At 36.0% G+C, this 18,170-nt stretch overlaps 3 protein-coding genes across 5 annotated transcripts; 2 read left to right on the top strand and 1 right to left on the bottom strand.

Annotated features, from left to right (window-relative positions):
* Nucleotides 1-214: 214 nt before the first annotated feature.
* Nucleotides 215-6,959, top strand: LOC147855549 (digalactosyldiacylglycerol synthase 2, chloroplastic-like). The gene is made up of 7 exons (XM_087330754.1): nucleotides 215-1,850; nucleotides 1,968-2,000; nucleotides 4,166-4,265; nucleotides 4,468-4,970; nucleotides 5,533-5,799; nucleotides 5,881-6,230; nucleotides 6,321-6,959. The coding sequence occupies exons 1-7, from the start codon at nucleotides 1,248-1,250 to the stop codon at nucleotides 6,841-6,843; spliced, it is 2,379 nt and encodes a 792-aa protein (XP_087186880.1). The 5' UTR covers nucleotides 215-1,247; the 3' UTR covers nucleotides 6,844-6,959.
* A 2,881-nt stretch (nucleotides 6,960-9,840) lies between these two features.
* Nucleotides 9,841-13,168, top strand: LOC147855548 (putative pectinesterase 53). 3 transcript variants are annotated; one of them, XM_087330243.1, is made up of 5 exons: nucleotides 9,841-10,375; nucleotides 10,837-11,008; nucleotides 11,837-12,043; nucleotides 12,213-12,448; nucleotides 12,799-13,168. In XM_087330243.1, exons 1-5 carry the CDS (start codon nucleotides 9,897-9,899, stop codon nucleotides 12,893-12,895), a joined length of 1,191 nt encoding a protein of 396 aa, XP_087186369.1. In that variant the 5' UTR covers nucleotides 9,841-9,896; the 3' UTR covers nucleotides 12,896-13,168. The 3 variants fall into 3 exon arrangements, with proteins under 3 accessions (XP_087186369.1, XP_087186368.1, XP_087186367.1); XM_087330242.1 differs by having other exon boundaries at nucleotides 12,725-13,168; XM_087330241.1 differs by having other exon boundaries at nucleotides 9,842-10,375; nucleotides 12,742-13,168.
* A 743-nt stretch (nucleotides 13,169-13,911) lies between these two features.
* On the bottom strand, nucleotides 13,912-16,682 carry LOC147855547 (cryptic loci regulator). The gene is made up of 4 exons (XM_087330244.1): nucleotides 16,568-16,682; nucleotides 16,221-16,395; nucleotides 14,873-15,041; nucleotides 13,912-14,490 (listed from the first exon to the last, which is right to left on the bottom strand). The coding sequence occupies exons 1-4, from the start codon at nucleotides 16,599-16,601 to the stop codon at nucleotides 14,308-14,310; spliced, it is 561 nt and encodes a 186-aa protein (XP_087186370.1). The 5' UTR covers nucleotides 16,602-16,682; the 3' UTR covers nucleotides 13,912-14,307.
* Nucleotides 16,683-18,170: the final 1,488 nt, after the last annotated feature.

Here is an 18,170-nt window from a genome sequence, read left to right as displayed (position 1 = left end):
CTTTCTTTCGTTCTTTCTCCATGGTATCTATTCCTTGTTGCGGAAACCCTAAAGTATCAGGCCCTTATCTCAGCTCTTCCATCATGTGAGGATTCGATCTTCTTCGAGTGATACGCATTTTCCTTACAGAGAATGCCATTCGTTCCTCCTGCAGAAAACAGAAAACACATTCTTTTATGAAAACGACATATTTTTCTCTTCATAAAAAACGTCCACTTTCTAGAGGAATGCCCGTAATCCTTCAGCCAAACCAAACGTTGGTTATCTGCTAGAGAATATCTGTTTGTCCTACAGGAGAAACTATCTTAAAAAAGCATCCATTTCATGCCCAGAAAGCTTGCAAGAACAGAAGAATTGTTTGCAAAATCCAATTTCTGTCGAAAATCGTCATTTATTTTCCTGCACGGAAAGTTTGTAAAAGAAAACCATTCATTTCATCACAGAAAGCCTGCAAGAACAGAAGCTTTTCTCTGATAAACATCCTCTTTCCTATATGGAAAACTTCCACACGAGCATCCATTTTGTCACAGAAATCTCATAACGAACATAAAGATATTCCTGCAAATTATTATCCTCATTCTTTATAGGGAAATCCGTTTCATTTTCAGATAGGTTGTAGAAGTAGAAGGTGTTCTTGTGAATGTCTATTATTTTCATCCTATAAGGCATTTCTGTAAGAATCAAGGTCTGAATCACACAGTTGGGATAGCTGGAGTTTGTCCTTCAGGTAAAGAACACAGAAAGGAAACTAATCATATCAACGTATGGGAGAACATCTGTTTATTCATAGAGAAGGAAACTTATTCATATCATCCTACAATAAAATATTTGTTTATCTACAGGGCTTGTGAATAAATTATTTGATGTCATGCTCAGAAGGCTTGCAAGAACAAAGGATGTGTTTATAACGTCTCTCGTATTCTTGCAATTCATTTCAGTCACAACACAAGAGTGCCATATATAGCTTCACTTAAACAGTTGAAGCTTGAACTTTGTTGCCATTTAGTGCAAGGACAGAGAACAAAGCTTCTTCGTATCATCCTAGCAAAAAACATCTGTCTAAACTTTATTTGTGTGATAAAGCATGTGTTTCAAGCTCAGGAAGCGTACAACAGATTATTTGTTCGTATATCATCTTAGGCAGCAGTTTTGCTAGAAGAGAAGAAAAAACTCCATCATTTGTACAGTTAACACTTGAGCTTCTCCAAAATTTAACCAGAAGGACGGAGAAAAAAATCTTATTTTGTATGGCGAGAAACACAAGGAAAGAATCAAATGTGAACCTTCTTTTCTTTTCAAAAGATTGGATAGATGCACAAAAGAGTGCAGCAGATCGTGATTTTAAGCTTATGGTTCAGAGAGTGCAGTCATTCAAATCTCCTTTGAGTGGTATGGCCAATTCTTTCAATCAGGAATGGGAAAATTGCAAGAAAATCTCTCTCAGTCTCAGTGGTTTTCAGATCTTAGACAGTAATAATGAAAATCAGAGTAGAAATGTGGAAATGGTTGGCTTTTGGAGGCCTCCGCCGCCATCCAAGATAGAGCCTTGTTTTGTGCGAAAATGTCAACCGTTCTTTGAAGATCATCTTTCAAACGAAATACATTATAAACAATCCAAACGTGATAAGAGATTTCTGCTTGATTGGGAAGGGACGAAGCTAGCTCTACAGGAATGGGAGAAGACTAGGAAAGGAAAACAAACATATTCTCTACAAGAGTGGGAACCTTTAAGGCGTTTGAGAGTGAGCATCATGGAGATAGAAGAAACATTAATGGCCAGTAGTACACCAATACATTTTCTTGAGAACTTGAGAAGGATGGAGTTTTTTGGGAATACAAAGAAATTCATGGTATGTTAAGTGTAAATTCTATTAGAGTGTAAAGCAAAAATTCTCAACTGTTGTTCTGGTTTCTTGCAAACTTTTTGATGTAGATTCATGTATGCATTGTCTTTTTTGTATTTGCAGAACCTGCCAACATCAATTTCAAGCTCAGAGAAAGTATGTCCTTGCCTCCTTGTCATTTTTTATAATGACCAGTTTTAAAAGTATTAGGTAATTAATTAAGGCGAGGACCTTAGCGTTTTCCCAAATGTTATTTTTTTCCAGCAACATTTATATATGGTTTGATACATCTAGGAACTCTAGTCTGTAATAGATTTGGTGCTTAGGAAGACCTCTTCATATGATTATTAGACAGAGTCTACGGATTGATAGAAGCTCATTTGTGTATCTCATAAATGATGCTATATCTGGTAACACTGCCTTTCTTTGCTTTAAACTTGGTAATATTCTCACATATAACTCTCCTTGCAACTCTTATCTACCTACCTACCTTCATACTACTGTACAGCAAACCTGCTATAACTATTAATCTACTCCCGAAGATTTGGGTTCACAGAATTGGACTTGGTTATATTTGCAGCCCAAGGCTCATAAACCAGCATACATCCTTAAGTAATCATCACTTATACTTACCTTGAATTCTGATACTGGGCAAAATGACATTGCATAGACCTGAAAAAGGCCAAGGGCCAATGGACCATAGACCAGAGGAGCTACAGTTCACAGACCTCGGGATAGCCATGTCGTCAATTCGCTTAGCATTGGATTTTGATGTGTGGAGTAGTGTGTATCCAATTGTAAAGTTCCACCTTATAAAAGTCACTTTTAAGTGAGACCATGTGTAAATTGTCATTGAATAGCTGTAAGTGACTGGTTTAGTGAGATGGCTAATATTTTTCTGAAGAAAGGATAGATCAGATTCAAAAAAACTTCTCTTTCAATGAAAACTCGAAATTCAGTTATATAAAGAGGAATGTCATGTTAGAGAGGCGAAATACACTTTTAGAAAATAAAATAAAATGCAACAGGACTAGCATATTTGCTCTCTTTGCTAGTAAGATCAGGTTTTCTTTGCCATTATGCTTAGAAGAGTATACTTTGGGAGCTCTATGTATGGGCTTTGGTGTCAAAATATGCTTAAACTACATGCTGTATTTCTAGGGTTCGATCTCTATTGATTATTAATAAAATAAAATGAAAGGGCCCCTAGTCTTTGTGGCCAACATCGTCTCAAATTCTTTATTCAGGAACAATCTAGCTTTTGGATGTGAATTATGTCATAGTGAGCACGAAATCATAAGGAGATATTTCTTTGTTTATATGAAACTTTTCTGGTTGTAAAATTATGCTGAACTGGTGGTGCGATAGGGATAATACTGTCTCTGGAAGTTACTCTGGTAACAGGCCAACTTAATCACTTCTGGACCTGAATTTGTTCTCTTTATATGAGTTTATGCATTTTTATTTTCAGTGGCAAACCGTGCATGCAGTCCCACAAGTGCGTAGCTGCACGTCTAGAGTTGGCCATGATTCCACATGTGGCATGTGCAAGGATTTTGTACTGAAGTCACCAGTACACTGAATATGCTTCTGTCTGTCCATATGCCCATGATTTGTGGTGTATTGCCAATCTATCATTTCACATGCCGACTTGCACACCAGGTGTTTCTCTTGGGGAGCTGTTTTCTGGTTATAGTATAAAATGTGTGGACATCACATCATCTCTGCCGATGATATTGCAATTACCCACTCACACTTAAAAAATGCACAACCCAGCAGGACAACATAGATAAGATTAATGCACAATGTAGAAAACGTCATCACAATTCCATACTCTCTAAGCGACAGTTGTCTGTCATGCTATAAGATCTCAAGAAGAGAGATCTTGTGGTGTTCATAGAAAATTTCTTTATCATTTTTTTCACTTTATCGCATTCTTTGAACCTCTATGGGGATATCTCCTTCACGAATTGTCACTTCCAAACATCAATTCTATATTTGTGTTTACATTCCCTGATTGTTTATGGTATGATTTATTGATGCAAAGGATTTGGCTTATAGGATCAGGCTAAAATCTCTAATACAAAATCCTATATTGAACTGTGGCCAACAAGGAGGATGTATTTAATCTACTTGTTCCATTTAAAAAAATGTACAAATGATACTTCAAAAGATGATAACTCTGAGCAAGGGTTTCTTTTATGAAATGGGATTTATTTTTCAAAAATTCGCTTGGACAAGTAGGATTTAAACTTTATAGAGTTTAGAGTTGGTAAATTTTGTTCATGGAGATTTACTCAGATCTACCATTCTTTTTCTAGGAGTTCTTTGTAAAAGAAAATCCCGTAGATGTGTCAGAACTCTTTGAGAGCTTAGTTAGACAATCTGAACCTCTTCTACATCAGCTTGGTTTGAAGAAAGGTAAACTTCCTTCCTATTACAATTATCTCTGCATTGGGGAAGTCTGTTATCTTGCCCTGTTTATCTTGTTTTCTTTTGTTTTTAACTTATTCTCGTGTTGACTTTATATTGGTTTCTGGGTTTAAAGAAAATTTACTAAATACATATACCAGAGATGATGAAGTCTTAAATTCTCCTCTTTAATGCTCCTTTATTGCACCAGATTTTTGTGGGAAGATTTGCTCTTCACTCCAAAGATGGAAGAATTATAACCATTCAACTTCTGGGGATATTGTGCCTAATAAAGACATTGCGATGGTTCTAATGGAAACACGGAAAGCTGCCAAGGAATTGGATCTGAGGATAGCCAATTTATTACATAGTTCTGGTTATACATATAGTGGAGATATTTGGGGAAGAAATACATTCCTTGAGGACAAAAAAGAACTACATAAGAGAACTATAACTATTGCAACAACAGCAAGCTTACCATGGATGACTGGAACTGCAATTAATCCTCTTCTACGTGCAGCATACCTTGCGAGGAGTAGAGATATAAATGTCACTTTGCTTGTTCCTTGGCTCTCAAAGAAGGATCAAAGACTTGTATATCCAAATCAGATGACCTTCAATGCCCCACAAGATCAGGAAAGGTATATCCGAGAGTGGCTAAGTTCAAGAATCAGTTTTCAGCCAGAATTCAACATTGTTTTCTATCCTGGAAAGGTAAAGTTGATGTCCAATGAATAATGCATTTATTTTGTAAAACATAATGGTATAAACAAATAGATCCAAAGTAGAATAATAAGAAAATTTACTTCTGGGTTTGAGATTTAGGCTTGTAGTACATAATATGTTTTACAGATAGAAACTGTCTCTCAAGCACATTATTTTAGAGAGTGGCAACAAGAACTTTGGTACTTCTTGTACAGAGTAACTAAACATCAAGTGGACATCAATGTTTTTACTGAAGTGGATAAAAAAACCTTACACAGCACCAGCGTTAAATCACTTATCTTTTATTAAATAACTTTAATCCTTCTTTATTCTTCTATCCTCTCTGGTTCCAAAAGTTCTTGTGAATCTTATCTAGTACAAAGTCTCTTTACCTTAGATACTTCTCTTATTTGTATGCAAGTGATGGTTGTATGGATTTTACAATAAGCATGTGCATGTGAGTTTGTAATCTAGAAATGCACAAGGAGTATATTTTTGGTAAATAATGTAATTTAGAGCTCATCATGCATGCAATATTTGTGTTCATTTGTTGGCGAAATGTGAAATGCAGTTTGCTTTGGAGAAAAGGAGTATTCTTCCCGTTGATGACATGACACAATTTATACCTGAGGTAGATGCTGATATAGCTGTTCTTGAAGAGCCGGAGCATCTTACTTGGTATCATCATGGAGCTCGATGGACACAAAAATTTCGATATGTTGTCGGTATTGTGCACACAAATTATTTGGAATATGTTAAGAGAGAGAAAAATGGCCCCCTTCAAGCATTCTTTCTGAAGTATGTCAATACCTGGATGGCAAACATATATTGCCATAAAGTAAGTTGAAATGTATTATTGAGTATGCTGTAGAAATTTGGCACGTAAAGTACCATGATTTAAAGCCCCCTTCTGTGACAGGTGATTCGCCTATCAGCAGCCACACAGTATCTTCCAAAATCTGTTGTTTGCAATGTCCATGGAGTAAGCCCGAAGTTTCTTGAAATTGGAAGAAGTATGACATTGGATAAAGATAATGGACACAGTGAGTTTAACCACAAATCTTATTTTCTTGGTAAGATGGTATGGGGAAAGGGATATCAGGAACTCCTTGATTTGTGGTCAGAGCATAAGGAAGACTTTAATGATATACAACTGGATGTATTTGGAAATGGAGAAGACTCTTTGGCAATCAGAGAGGAGGCACAAAGACAAGGATTAAGAATAAATTTTCATGAAGGAAGAGACCATGCCGATTCCTCACTCCATAGGTGAGGGATAGGGAGATGTTGGGAAATTCCTTTCTAATGATTGACTTTTATCCTGTAAGTTCTCATTATGCTATTTTTATTTTGACTCAGCTACAAAGTTTTTATCAATCCTAGTGTGAGTGATGTCGTCTGCACCACTACTGCCGAGGCACTTGCAATGGGAAAGTTTGTTATCTGCGCCGATCATCCATCAAATGAATTTTTTAAGTCTTTTCCAAATTGCTATACGTACAAATCAAGTGAACAGTTTGTTGACAAAATCAAACAAGCAATGAGTGCTGAACCGTTGCCATTGTCATCAGAGCACCAGTATTTGCTGTCATGGGAAGCTGCAACCGAACGTTTTTTGCAAGTTTCTGAATTGGACAAGGTTTTACTTGAAGGTTTTAATGCTAGAAACTCACACACAGTTAAAGACCGACGTTACTTGAAAGCATCCGTAGAGAAGGTTAGTAAAGCTGTCGATCATGGAATGTTTTTAGCCCATTATTGGTTGTCTGGCATTGAATTTGCTAGACTGTTATCTGGTGCTTTACCTGGCACAATTCACATGGATGAAGAGCAACAAAGAGACCTTGGTCTCTTGAACACATCCCTTGATTCTGAAGATTGATGTGTAAATTTCTTGATTGTATCATAGAGGTGTATCATTACTATTGATTTTGTAATATTATGTTGCTTATATGAGCAGTTTCTGTAATCATCTTAATAAATCCTCCAAATATCTCTCTCATGTTGACTAATACTGATGCATAAGAGTATCCACAACGAATAGTTATTGTTCAACTTATTGCAAGGCACTATACTGTTCTATCTACAATTCTCACCCATGGAGAGGCTTAATATATACCGTCTATAAATCTGCATTCAATTGTGACATCTGAGCTGCCCAACTGCCGCCCAATCTCGATATTGCCCTTGCTCTCTAGTGATCTTGATTTCTAATCTGTCCTCAAAATGACATGGTGTTTGATTTGAAGTGGAAACCAGTTAAATCTGTCTTCAAAATTACATGTACTGGTTGGTCTGAAATCATTTATTGATGATTTTTACACAACTCTTACAAAGGTAATGCCCCATTATCCTCAGCACCAAAAGTTATTTCCCAGTTTGAGTATCTTCCTAATAATACATTCTACGAACCTGTCGTTTTTCCGAAAGTTGATGTTTCCTTTGCTTCTACAAGTTATGGCATCCATACGGTTCAGGTTTTTTAAACGGTTTGGTTTGGTTTCAACAGTTAGAAACCGTGGTTTAAACGGTTTAACGGTTTTTTATTTTTTTTTAAATTTAAATTAAAAAAAAAAGTTTTTAAATAATATTTTCATTTTCAGGCCTTATTCTCACATTTTAGGAAAATCTTTAAAATTTTGAAAATTTAAAATAATGAAATATTTTAATTCTAAAAATTTAAATTTTGAATTTTGACCTAACTTGAAAACTGAAACCGAACCACAAAACCGTGGTTTTAATGATTTGAATTTTTAACGGTTTAGTTTAGATTTCGAATTTTTTAAACGGTTCGGTTTTGACCCTCTCAAACCGAACTGTTGTCAATTGTTGGTCATTGTCCAATTGAGAGATCACATCTTATGATACTCTCCTCATTTCTTATGTCCAAAATTGTTGTTATAGTTGTTAAGTTTTATGATACTCACCTCGATCTCTTATGTCTAGAATTGTTGTTATGGTCGTCAAGTCTTATGATACTCACCTCATATCTTACGTCGAAAATAGTTGTTATAGTCGTCAAGTCTTATGATACTCACCTCATCTCTTATGTCAAAATTGTTGTTATAGTTGTTAGTTTGGATGAAAATACTGTCATTGGTTATGTCTCTCACCAAATGTCTTAATGTGTCCTTATTTCTCTCTTTGGCAAGTGAAAGAGGAAATCCACGTGGGTTATGCTTGAAATTCAAATGCTTGATGAGCTCAAAAACCCCATGGATGACATTCTTTCGGAAATTTCACATTGAACTCAAAGGTAAAAAGACAACATTTTTTTATAATACAAACACACTTGTCTCGTGCTATGTGCTTTGTCTCGTAGACCATTGTAGATTATATATGACAGTTAGCAATTTTCTAGTTAATGAAGTCATATCTATTTAATCGCTATAATTTATGCACTATTGTGGAACAACCTTTAATAAGGTTGACATGAACTCGAAAAGAGACATTTTTATGTATGCTATGTACATTTAAGTTAACCTAAAGTTGACACCGACTAATTATCAAGAAAGATAGGCTATTTGATTCCTCAATAAGATCTTCGTGTGGATTGGCAATTGTCCACTATTCATTGTCATACAAAGGAATGTTGATTTGGCCAATGTTCATTCAACATCAAGGATGAGAATGTGTTCACAATGGAATGTTGATTTGCCATAGAGCAATGTGTTTAAGAATCATGATTGACATTCTATTCTTAACTTCTTTCTTTCCTTGAGGAAAGTGTCCATAATTGAGGTGTAAAGTTTAAACAATGAAGCACATCGTGCATATTTATTTGATAATTGCTCAATAATCATATCTGTATTTTCTGTTTGAATAATGAAGAAATAGAGCTTGTTAGAATCGCATATAAGCAATTGCAACGAAATGAATGCTGAAAAGTGCTACATCTGAACTCAATTGTTTTCATGTGCTTGTTGCCATTCTCTTCTTGGAACCAAACCCTTATCCATCCTGACTATGCCAAAGGTAGTGTTTAGTCTATATGTTTTATACGCACACATTGATGGTGTAATAGGTGGGTCACATTGGTGTTGTTTGTGTGGATGATAAAACATAATAAGTCAAAAGAAGTAAAATATTTGTGGTAGTAAGTGTGACATTTGTCAACAACATTTAAGTTTGCCACAATGAATTGGAGAATGAGATTCGGTTATGTTTTTATTTCCATATAAAATTTAAATGAGCATAAATTCTATTCTCTTGCAATAAACCCTTGGGTTATACATTAATACAAGAATGTGAGGAAGCGTTTTTGCTTTACGTACAATAATCAATTATGAAAAGGTTGGTCAAACTCTAGTTCATTTTAAAAAAATTGAAGAATCCAAGTGTTTCTTAGTGGAGCATCATCAAAAGCTAAGTGTTATGTGGATTATATTCCTTCGACCAAACTCTTCCACTCACCCTTTCCATTAGAAGAGTAACTTGGATTTTGCTAAATCGTATCAAAACACTTCTTCAATTTGGGTGCATAAAAAGCATGTTCATTGATTTAACTAAAAGTTGATAATGTTATCTTTTATAATGGGATTCCTAGTCATGTACTAGAAACGACGTTAACAACTCATCTATTTCGTCAAGAGGGATAAATACAAGGTCTACTAGTACTCGTAGAAAACATTTCTCCAAAATAGACAGCGCAACCACCTTGAAAGAAGAATGTGACAATAACTAGAGGTAAGGTATTAATGGTTTCGAATCTCTCTCTAGTTGTAAAGGACTTAGGAAATGCTTTTATTTAGGGGATAGTCTTTTTACAGAAGATCAAGGAATCACTTTTTGGACCATGACAATTTCTTAGAATAAAAAGCACATTTTTGTATTTTCCAAGAAAATCACTTAGTGTGGTACTATATAAATCACAACCCCTCGGTTCCAATTCGCTCCCCCTCTCTCACACACACAATCAAATACACAAAGCACAAAATGAGAGTTGATTCATTGGTAATCTTGGTGGTTCTCACAATATTCATTGTTGTGGAGACCCATGGTGCCACAGATCATACAATTGAAATGATGCACCACCATCATTATGTGCCCCATCGTCATCATAACAATAATGACAAGATATACATCAATATGAAAGCAATAAAACAGTATGAAGCATGGCTAGGGAGGATGAAGGCTAGGTGGAGAAGGCAACAAGAGAATGAGGAAATGACATATGCACTACAAGGCAACAACATTTTAGTAACAACAAATGAGAGTCCAACAACATTAACTAGTAAAATGGAGAATATCGACATAAATGTGAACAAAGACATGTTGATAAGAGTAGAGAGAATCCTTACAGTGAACCAAATGGAGGATTCAGGAGATTTCAAGACAATTCAAGAAGCTATAAATGCTGTCCCCCAAGGGAACACCCAAAGAGTCATCATTAAGATAGCAGCAGGAGTGTATGAGTAAGTAAGCTCAATTGTGCATAATTGTGCATAATTGTGCAATCGGGGCTTAATTCACAAGTTTTCACATAAAAATTTGCACTCAAATCACAAAGTTTCAAATTTGAGTGTGGACCAAGTTTTGTTATTACTGTTTGAAACTTAAAAGATTAAATTCATATTGTGTATTGCGTGTGATGCCTTAATTTAGAAGCCCAAGTTCACTCTTTTTGTGATAAGGTGTCTTAGTGAAAGTAACTACAGATCAAGATAAAAAAAGGTTTCACTTAAAACTATGTAATCATGACATAGTTTGAACTTCCAAAAATGTTGTTTAGACCAATCAAACTCCCTTAGACATGTGTAACTATGTTATAAATGGCCAACCACTTGTTTTGTTTTCACTTGCAAATACAATACGTGAGTGTTGCAGCTTTGGTGATATGATGACCTAAATGAAATTTTATTCTGGGTATATGCAGAGAGAAGGTGAAGGTACCAAAAGGCAAGCCATTCATTACGTTTCAAGGGGAAGGAATGGATATAACTAAGATAACATGGAATGACACTGCCACAAGTAGTCATAGCACATTCAAAAGCGCCACTGTCACTGTGATGGCTTTAGGATTTGTTGCTCGCAACATTGCTTTCGAGGTCCTTATTTTGCAACCTATAAACATTTATTCCCCAATGTCAAAGGGTGGGTAAATTGTATTTTTACACATGATTGGTTCTAACTATTGGTTGGGAGTTCAAGTCGTGTTGGTCGCTTGGGCCATTGTAAGTGGCAACCCAACTTAGAAGGAAGGTAAGTGCAAGTTGTTCCCCCTAGCTCCCCGCACCTCGAACCCAACACACATATACACCCCCATTAAGGGAAAAAGAAATATTTTGAATACTATAAAATGTGTTTGAAGTTCAAATCTTTGGTTGTCTTAGATTGTAGTTGGCTCAATACCCATCCACTAAGAGAAAATAAATAATTGATTCGTAAAAGAGACATATCACACCAAATGCCAGTTCAATTTAAAGATGTGTAAATACATATGTTTAACAATGAATCATGAGTATGTATAGTCTTACAAATAATCTTCTCCACCATAAAAGAGATTTTCCTTTTGAATGCCATAATCCCCTTAATTTATCCTTTGTTTCCAAAAAGTAATATTCTCAATCATAAAACAAACCTTCTTTGAATGTGGCAATCACCTTTCTGCATATGAAGCATTAAACATGCTTGTTTGTTGTGTCATTTCACATAGCCAACGCTCTAAATCATAGAGTGACCCTTCATTCATTTCTTAATCATATTTGTCTACTAAAGTTAGACATGGTCATTTGAAAATTGATTGGTATGATTGACAATTATTCACATTGTCAATTATCTTTGGGTGCTTGGTTTTTAACTTTTGTAGCCATGCATGGATGGTAGAATTTATATGATGAATAAAGTAATTGATTTCAACAATGTTTTCTGTGTAGAATTCGGCACCACCCCCACTCCCCGGTGCTATTGGGGCTCAAGCAGTAGCCTTCCAAATATCGGGAGATCAATCTGCGATTTATGATTGTGCTTTCTATGGAGCTCAAGACACCTTATATGATCATAAAGGTCGACATTACTTCCGAAATTGTTGGATTCAAGGTTCCATCGATTTCATCTTTGGAGATGGTCTCTCTCTTTATGAGGTCAATATAACATATTTTTCACATGCTTGTTGTGTTCTCAATGTTTTTCTATCATAAAAAATGATTGTCCATGATATTGCTCTATCTTATTTTCTTTAGATATTTGAACACGTTACACCATAAGACAAGTTTTATATGTAAGTCAAATGTTTTGTTCTCGTGAATTCAGGGATGTGAATTACATACCATAGATACAGTGGCAGGGTCAATAACTGCACAAAAAAGGAAAACAAGTGTGGAAGACACAGGGTTTGTATTCTTAAATTGTACTCTATGGGGGGCAGGCACAGTGTACCTAGGTAGGGCTTGGGGCGCATACTCCAAAGTTGTCTTCGTCTACACTTATATGGACGACATTATCTTGCCTGGTGGTTGGAATGATTGGGGTGTTCCATCTCGAGAACAGTGAGTATTTTTCTATATGATATAGAGTTCAACAACATTTGCATGCATGTTTGTGAATGCATGGTTGTAGACACATGTGCACTTGTAATATATGCTAATGACATTTATGCATATCCATACCTTCACCAGCACTCCGCTTCTATTACAGTGATACTCGATCGACCTTCATATGTATATGTGTGCATCTATATGTAAGTACATGTGTTTGAATCATAACAACATGAATGTACATTTACAACAAGAGAAATCGCAATTCATGATTTCGCATTGACATAGTCATACATTCATGAAAGGACATCTTTTTATGGAGAATTCGATTGTTTTGGGCCTGGAGCTAATCTTCAATCTAGAGTGGCTTGGTCCCATGCTCTCACCTTGGAGGAAGCAACCCCCTTCATGTCTATTGCCTACATAGATGGGCAGTCTTGGATTGCAAGCATTTCTTAACAAATTTGGTTATCAATACCAAATCATGCACAAAAGCCATTTCAGTATCAACATTTTCCATGTGATATATGAGTTTGAAAACTCCAACTAAAGAAAAAGCCGACACCAACACTAGCATATGCCTCTCATTACCCTATTCCAAAAAGTGCTTGTGAAGGTGAACCTAACTTAAAATATGTTTCCCAATTTCGAGAAGTTTTCGAAGTATGATTTGTATTGATTCTATCAACTAAACCTTCTTATAATGAAGTGTATTTTTGCAAAGTGCATTTATTTCATCTCTTTTATGGGTAAATATTAATTTAGAGCATATTGCTAACTTAAATTCCTTCCAATGATAGGATGTGTACTAGGATGTTTTAGTATTGTAATAAGTTGGATCCTAGCAATCCAAATATATGGAGCAAAAGATCAATTCTCTTTGGAAGATGATTGTTTCCTATTATTTGATTATCCAAAGACTTTTTATGTGATGTAACATCAAATGTTTACAATAATTTATTGTTAAATAAACCCAACAACGTTACAACATATGATGTAGTGTACTGAATGCACAATGTTATAAACATATCATTTGTCATGTAACACAATGCACCATATGGTTGATAATATCCAGTGTGCTGATGTTATTAGCATTAGCTTAATACATTATGTTGTATTATGATGTAGTTGGCATAAGAACACTAGCTACAATCTGCTAAAATAGCTTCCAACTTTGTTTACATTATTATTTGAGTGTACATACTGACTTTAAATTCTATTTCTTGCAATTCATTTACTAGCATAATTTGTATCCATGCCGCATTGAATGCTAATCTGGCATTTTAATTGGTAGATAAACAATTTTCCAATGCACAGATCAATACAGTTACATGCTAGGTGAGGACTTCAATTCCCTTTCCCCACACTGTTGCTGCTGCGAATGGCAATCGAGACTCCAATTTGATAAGAAATAAATATTACAAGACAGTTGGTTTCCTCATAGATAGATAAACATAAGGGCAGCATTTGGGGAATTAAAAGAAAAATTCACAGTTTTCCCGACAATATTACTACTAATGTACGTATTACAAAAACCAGCTATTATGGTGTTTTTTTCTTGTTCAGCAATTGGAGACTCATTCACAACCTGGAGAGCCTTTACCAACAATCTGGGGCAGCATTTGGGGAACATAAGGGCAGCATTTGGGGAATTAAAGAAAAACTCACGGTTTTCCCGATAAATGTTACTACTACTGTACATATTACAAAAACCAGCTATTATGGATTTTTTCTTGTCCAGCAATTGGAGACTCATTCACAACCTGGAGAGCCTTTACCAACAATCTGGGGCAGCATTTGGGGAATTAAAGAAAAACTCACGGTTTTGCCGACAATATTACTACAAATGTACGTATTACAAAAACCAGCTATTATGGAGTTTTCTCTTGTTCAGTAATTGGAGACTCATTCACAACCTGGAGAGCCTTTACCAACAATCTGGGACTTTTAATCTGATCATAGAACTCTCCATATTCATCTGGACGTTTGCATATATACTCACAATCACAGCATAAAGCCTTCAACTCCTGCATGAACATTTGTAATTGTTCTACCTGCATTGAAAACCAAGTTATTTATCTGGGCAAATTGAGTTATCACAGAGCATTGGTCAAACATAACAGAAACAAAAGGGAAATGATTTCTCCATAATAACTCTTCATTAGTCCCACTCAATCTTTAGAACGTTTCTAGACATGGTTTGCAGACTATAGATAGATAGATAGATAGAATGTGCATATGTATATGTGTGCACTCCAAACATGGGCATAGTATAATAAAAACATATGATTCAAGCGGAACTCATTTGTTCCTGTGCTTTTTTCTAATATTTTAGTTTTTTGTGAGATTTCAGAAAAACACATGAATAGCCTATGAAGATTACACAACATTTTATGTGAGACAATTTATGAGGATATAAGGTGCCATAAGACATACCTCACATGAAAGCTTCTCAACCAAAGTCCCAAATTGCTTTTCTGATGCCTTTATTATGGGATTTTGAGAAGCTTCAGGGTCTGAGACCTCCTTTTGAAAAGGTGTGCATTCAGGGGGCTTATCTAGCCTCTCAAAAAGTTTCTCCCATTCATCAATCTCAGCGAGATATCTAATCCACATTCCATAAGATAAAATCAGAATAATGAGACAATATTTAAAAGCCAAAAACAACAACCTTAGTGTAATGCATATGTATTGCAAGAAGATGAAATATCTTACATAAATTGAAAGAACAAATTTAAGCTCTCTTATAGCACCTAACCTAGATACACAAGATTACCAAGGGTGTGCCCATTTAATTAGAAATTTTCCTGAACGAAAATAGTTAATAAGATAACAAAAATTAAGTTGTAGTGAGTGCCTTATGTTTAGAAGACAAGAAAAATATTTTAGAAGGTGCTGAAATTCAACTTTAGGCACCATCTTTTCATTGTCTACCTAACCACCTCTTGGAATGATGCGTTATGTGCATTTTCCAAGCCGTCTTTTCTTGCACCTCATAGATGAGAAAACCTTTTGTTGGCAAATTCGGCAGCACACATGGAATTTGAAGATTTCTAATATTATTATCAGACTAGAATCCTAATTGATCCTAATTTCTATTCTCACATTCCTCAACTAATCCTAAAAGTTAAAAAACAAGAAATCTTTATGAAATCAGTTCAAAGATTTTCGTAGATATTGCTCATGTTAACCTACCCATTGTTTCTTTTTCATCCTTCCTCATTTCACAACAAACTCCTCTTCACTCAGGATAAGATAACACTTATTCTTCTTCTATTGAGCAGGATATAAGAAATGTAACATGATCAATTAATCTCAATCTTCTTGAATCTACCTTCAATTCTCCATTTTATAGAATTTCGTAGATTTTCCTTATTCTACCTAGCTGTTGTTCCTCTCTTTCATTCTTCCATATTCCCAAATAACTGGACTGCATAATATATCCACGGAAAATAAACTACATAGATCATTGACATAATCATCTAGATACATCCACAAGAAAATTATAGTCTCTTTCACATCTATTTAAAAAGTAGCGTTTCCCACTTCCAGAAAATTGAATGAACTACATGAATTTATAAAAATTGAGCAACAAAGATTCAAATACAAAATGAACTGTATAGATATGTAATGAAATGAACTAGATATATCAGCAAACAAAAACACATTCGAGCTAAATATATCTGCAGAGAAATGTACCATATGCATAAACAAGAAAATTGACTACATAGCCTCGCACATAAAATGGCATAAACATAATGAAATGAACGACGACAATCCGTACCTTGATTTCAACTGTCGGAGTGCAGCTTTCTTTCTCGTACGTCTCCAGTGAACATCTTGAGGTTGCTGCGTGGGAGGTTCTTGGATCTGATTCAGAGAAGGGGGAGGAGGAGAATCATCGGCCTCTGTCTTACGTCTCTTATAGATCAATCCGTCATCGTTTACGATTTCCCAGCCTGCAAGAAGCTCGCGGAATTTTACAAGAAAGGCAAGACAACGGGAGGAGGGAAAAAGAAGAAGAAAAGAACAAGGAGAAAGACGCGAGCAAGGAACAAGAACAAGAGATGAAAAGCAGCAGCGTCGTGTTCCTGCGTAGCAGGAAGAAAGGAGGGGGGAGGGGAGCATTACCTTCTCCGGAGCGAAGAATGACAGGTCCAGCCATGGCCACAGAGCGGGACTGTTAATTCTTTGACTTGGACGGGAGCGGGAAAACACAGAAAACAGAAGAAAGAAGAAGGGGGGGGGAAAGAAATAGGAGGAGTAGGAGGATCTTGACTTTGACCTTGACCTTGACCTTGACCTTTGACCTGACATGGTTAAATAAGAACCACATAGGAAACCGAAAGGCATTCACTTTGGCTACCAATGAATTCGATGACATCCCACCTCCGAATAGCTTGACCTTGACCGGACCTGACATGGTTGTCTCTTAAACCAATTTGGCTAGCTGGTTGAGTGAGAGAGAGAGAGAGAGAGAGAGAGAGAGAGAGTAAGAACCACGAAGGAACTTGACGGGCATTACCTTCCCTACCAATGACTTCGATGACAAATCTCCTCCGAATAGCTTGACCTTGACCGGACCGGACCTGACCTAGTTGTTTGTTAAAACCACTTTGGTCGGCTGGTCGAGAGAGAGAATAAGAACCACAGGAGAACCCGGAAGGCATTCACTTGGCTACCAATGAACCTGAAAGGCTCCTCCTCCTCCTTTGAAGAACAAGAAGCATGATGTCCTTTTTAACGGTAAAGGCTTTGCTTGATCCATGTGCTAGCACCCAACAATGTCTTCTGAAATCTACAAATCTACGAGAAATATCTCGCCCTCGTGAAACGCAGTTTTCTCCCATGACAAGGAATCAAATTCCCATGCGGCACTTGATCTTTTCGCAAAAATCCTAATATCCTAAAATGCCTGCATTGTCATGCATTCTTGTTTGTAACATTTGGCTTTATGGGGTTCCCACTCAATTTTGTACTTAAAACTAATAGTAGAAGGGCATGTCAAGGAGAAATGTTTCGAAGAGACAGTCGATGTTGTTTACCCTAGTGTTCAAAAGATCTATCAATTCGTAATCTTTGCATTGTTACGCTTCTATCATTTAGTCTTGCTTTCTGAGTACTAACACTTAACATTAACACTAACACCAACACCGAAAGAGCATGTACAAGCAAGAAAATATTTTTACAAGAGGCAATTGGCATCTTTTATGATTCTTCTTAGCCTAGGGTGAAAAGTACTCTAAGAGCAAGTAACAATATTGACCCCTCCTCTTGTTTGAAGGTCAATGGTACATCCTCATGATTAGTGTGTCCTATTTACATTAGTTTGGCCATCATGAATTTGAGAAAACTTTTGTCACTAGATTTTCATGTGGGGACATAGATTTCTATACTTCTCTCAAGTTCTCATGAAAAGTTTTATATGGTGTAATTGCCAAGGCCTAGTGGTGATCTCTCCTTTTCCCAATTATTTAGATGATGAATTGAGGCCTTTCTTTCAAGTCTTTCAATTCTAAGTGAAGGTAATCAGACAATTATATACTTCAAAGGTTTTCCTGAAGCTCTCACTCGCAACCAATCGACATAATTCTCATCGAAGATAGATTGCATGCACCAATTCCATTTGAACAATTAAATTGCACACTAATGTAGAACACCACCAAGAATAGTTAAAGAGTTAATTCTGCAGAGAATCAAGAGGATAACCCCCATGTGTCATCAATAATTGTAT

The sequence above is a fragment of the Azolla caroliniana genome, unplaced genomic scaffold (genome assembly GCF_043228905.1).
Source record: "Azolla caroliniana isolate FFs.n. ecotype wild unplaced genomic scaffold, voAzoCaro1.0.p SCAF_14, whole genome shotgun sequence".
Taxonomy (NCBI): domain Eukaryota; kingdom Viridiplantae; phylum Streptophyta; class Polypodiopsida; order Salviniales; family Salviniaceae; genus Azolla; species Azolla caroliniana.
Note: the sequence above shows the minus strand (reverse complement) of the source record. Positions and strands in the feature narration are given on the sequence as shown.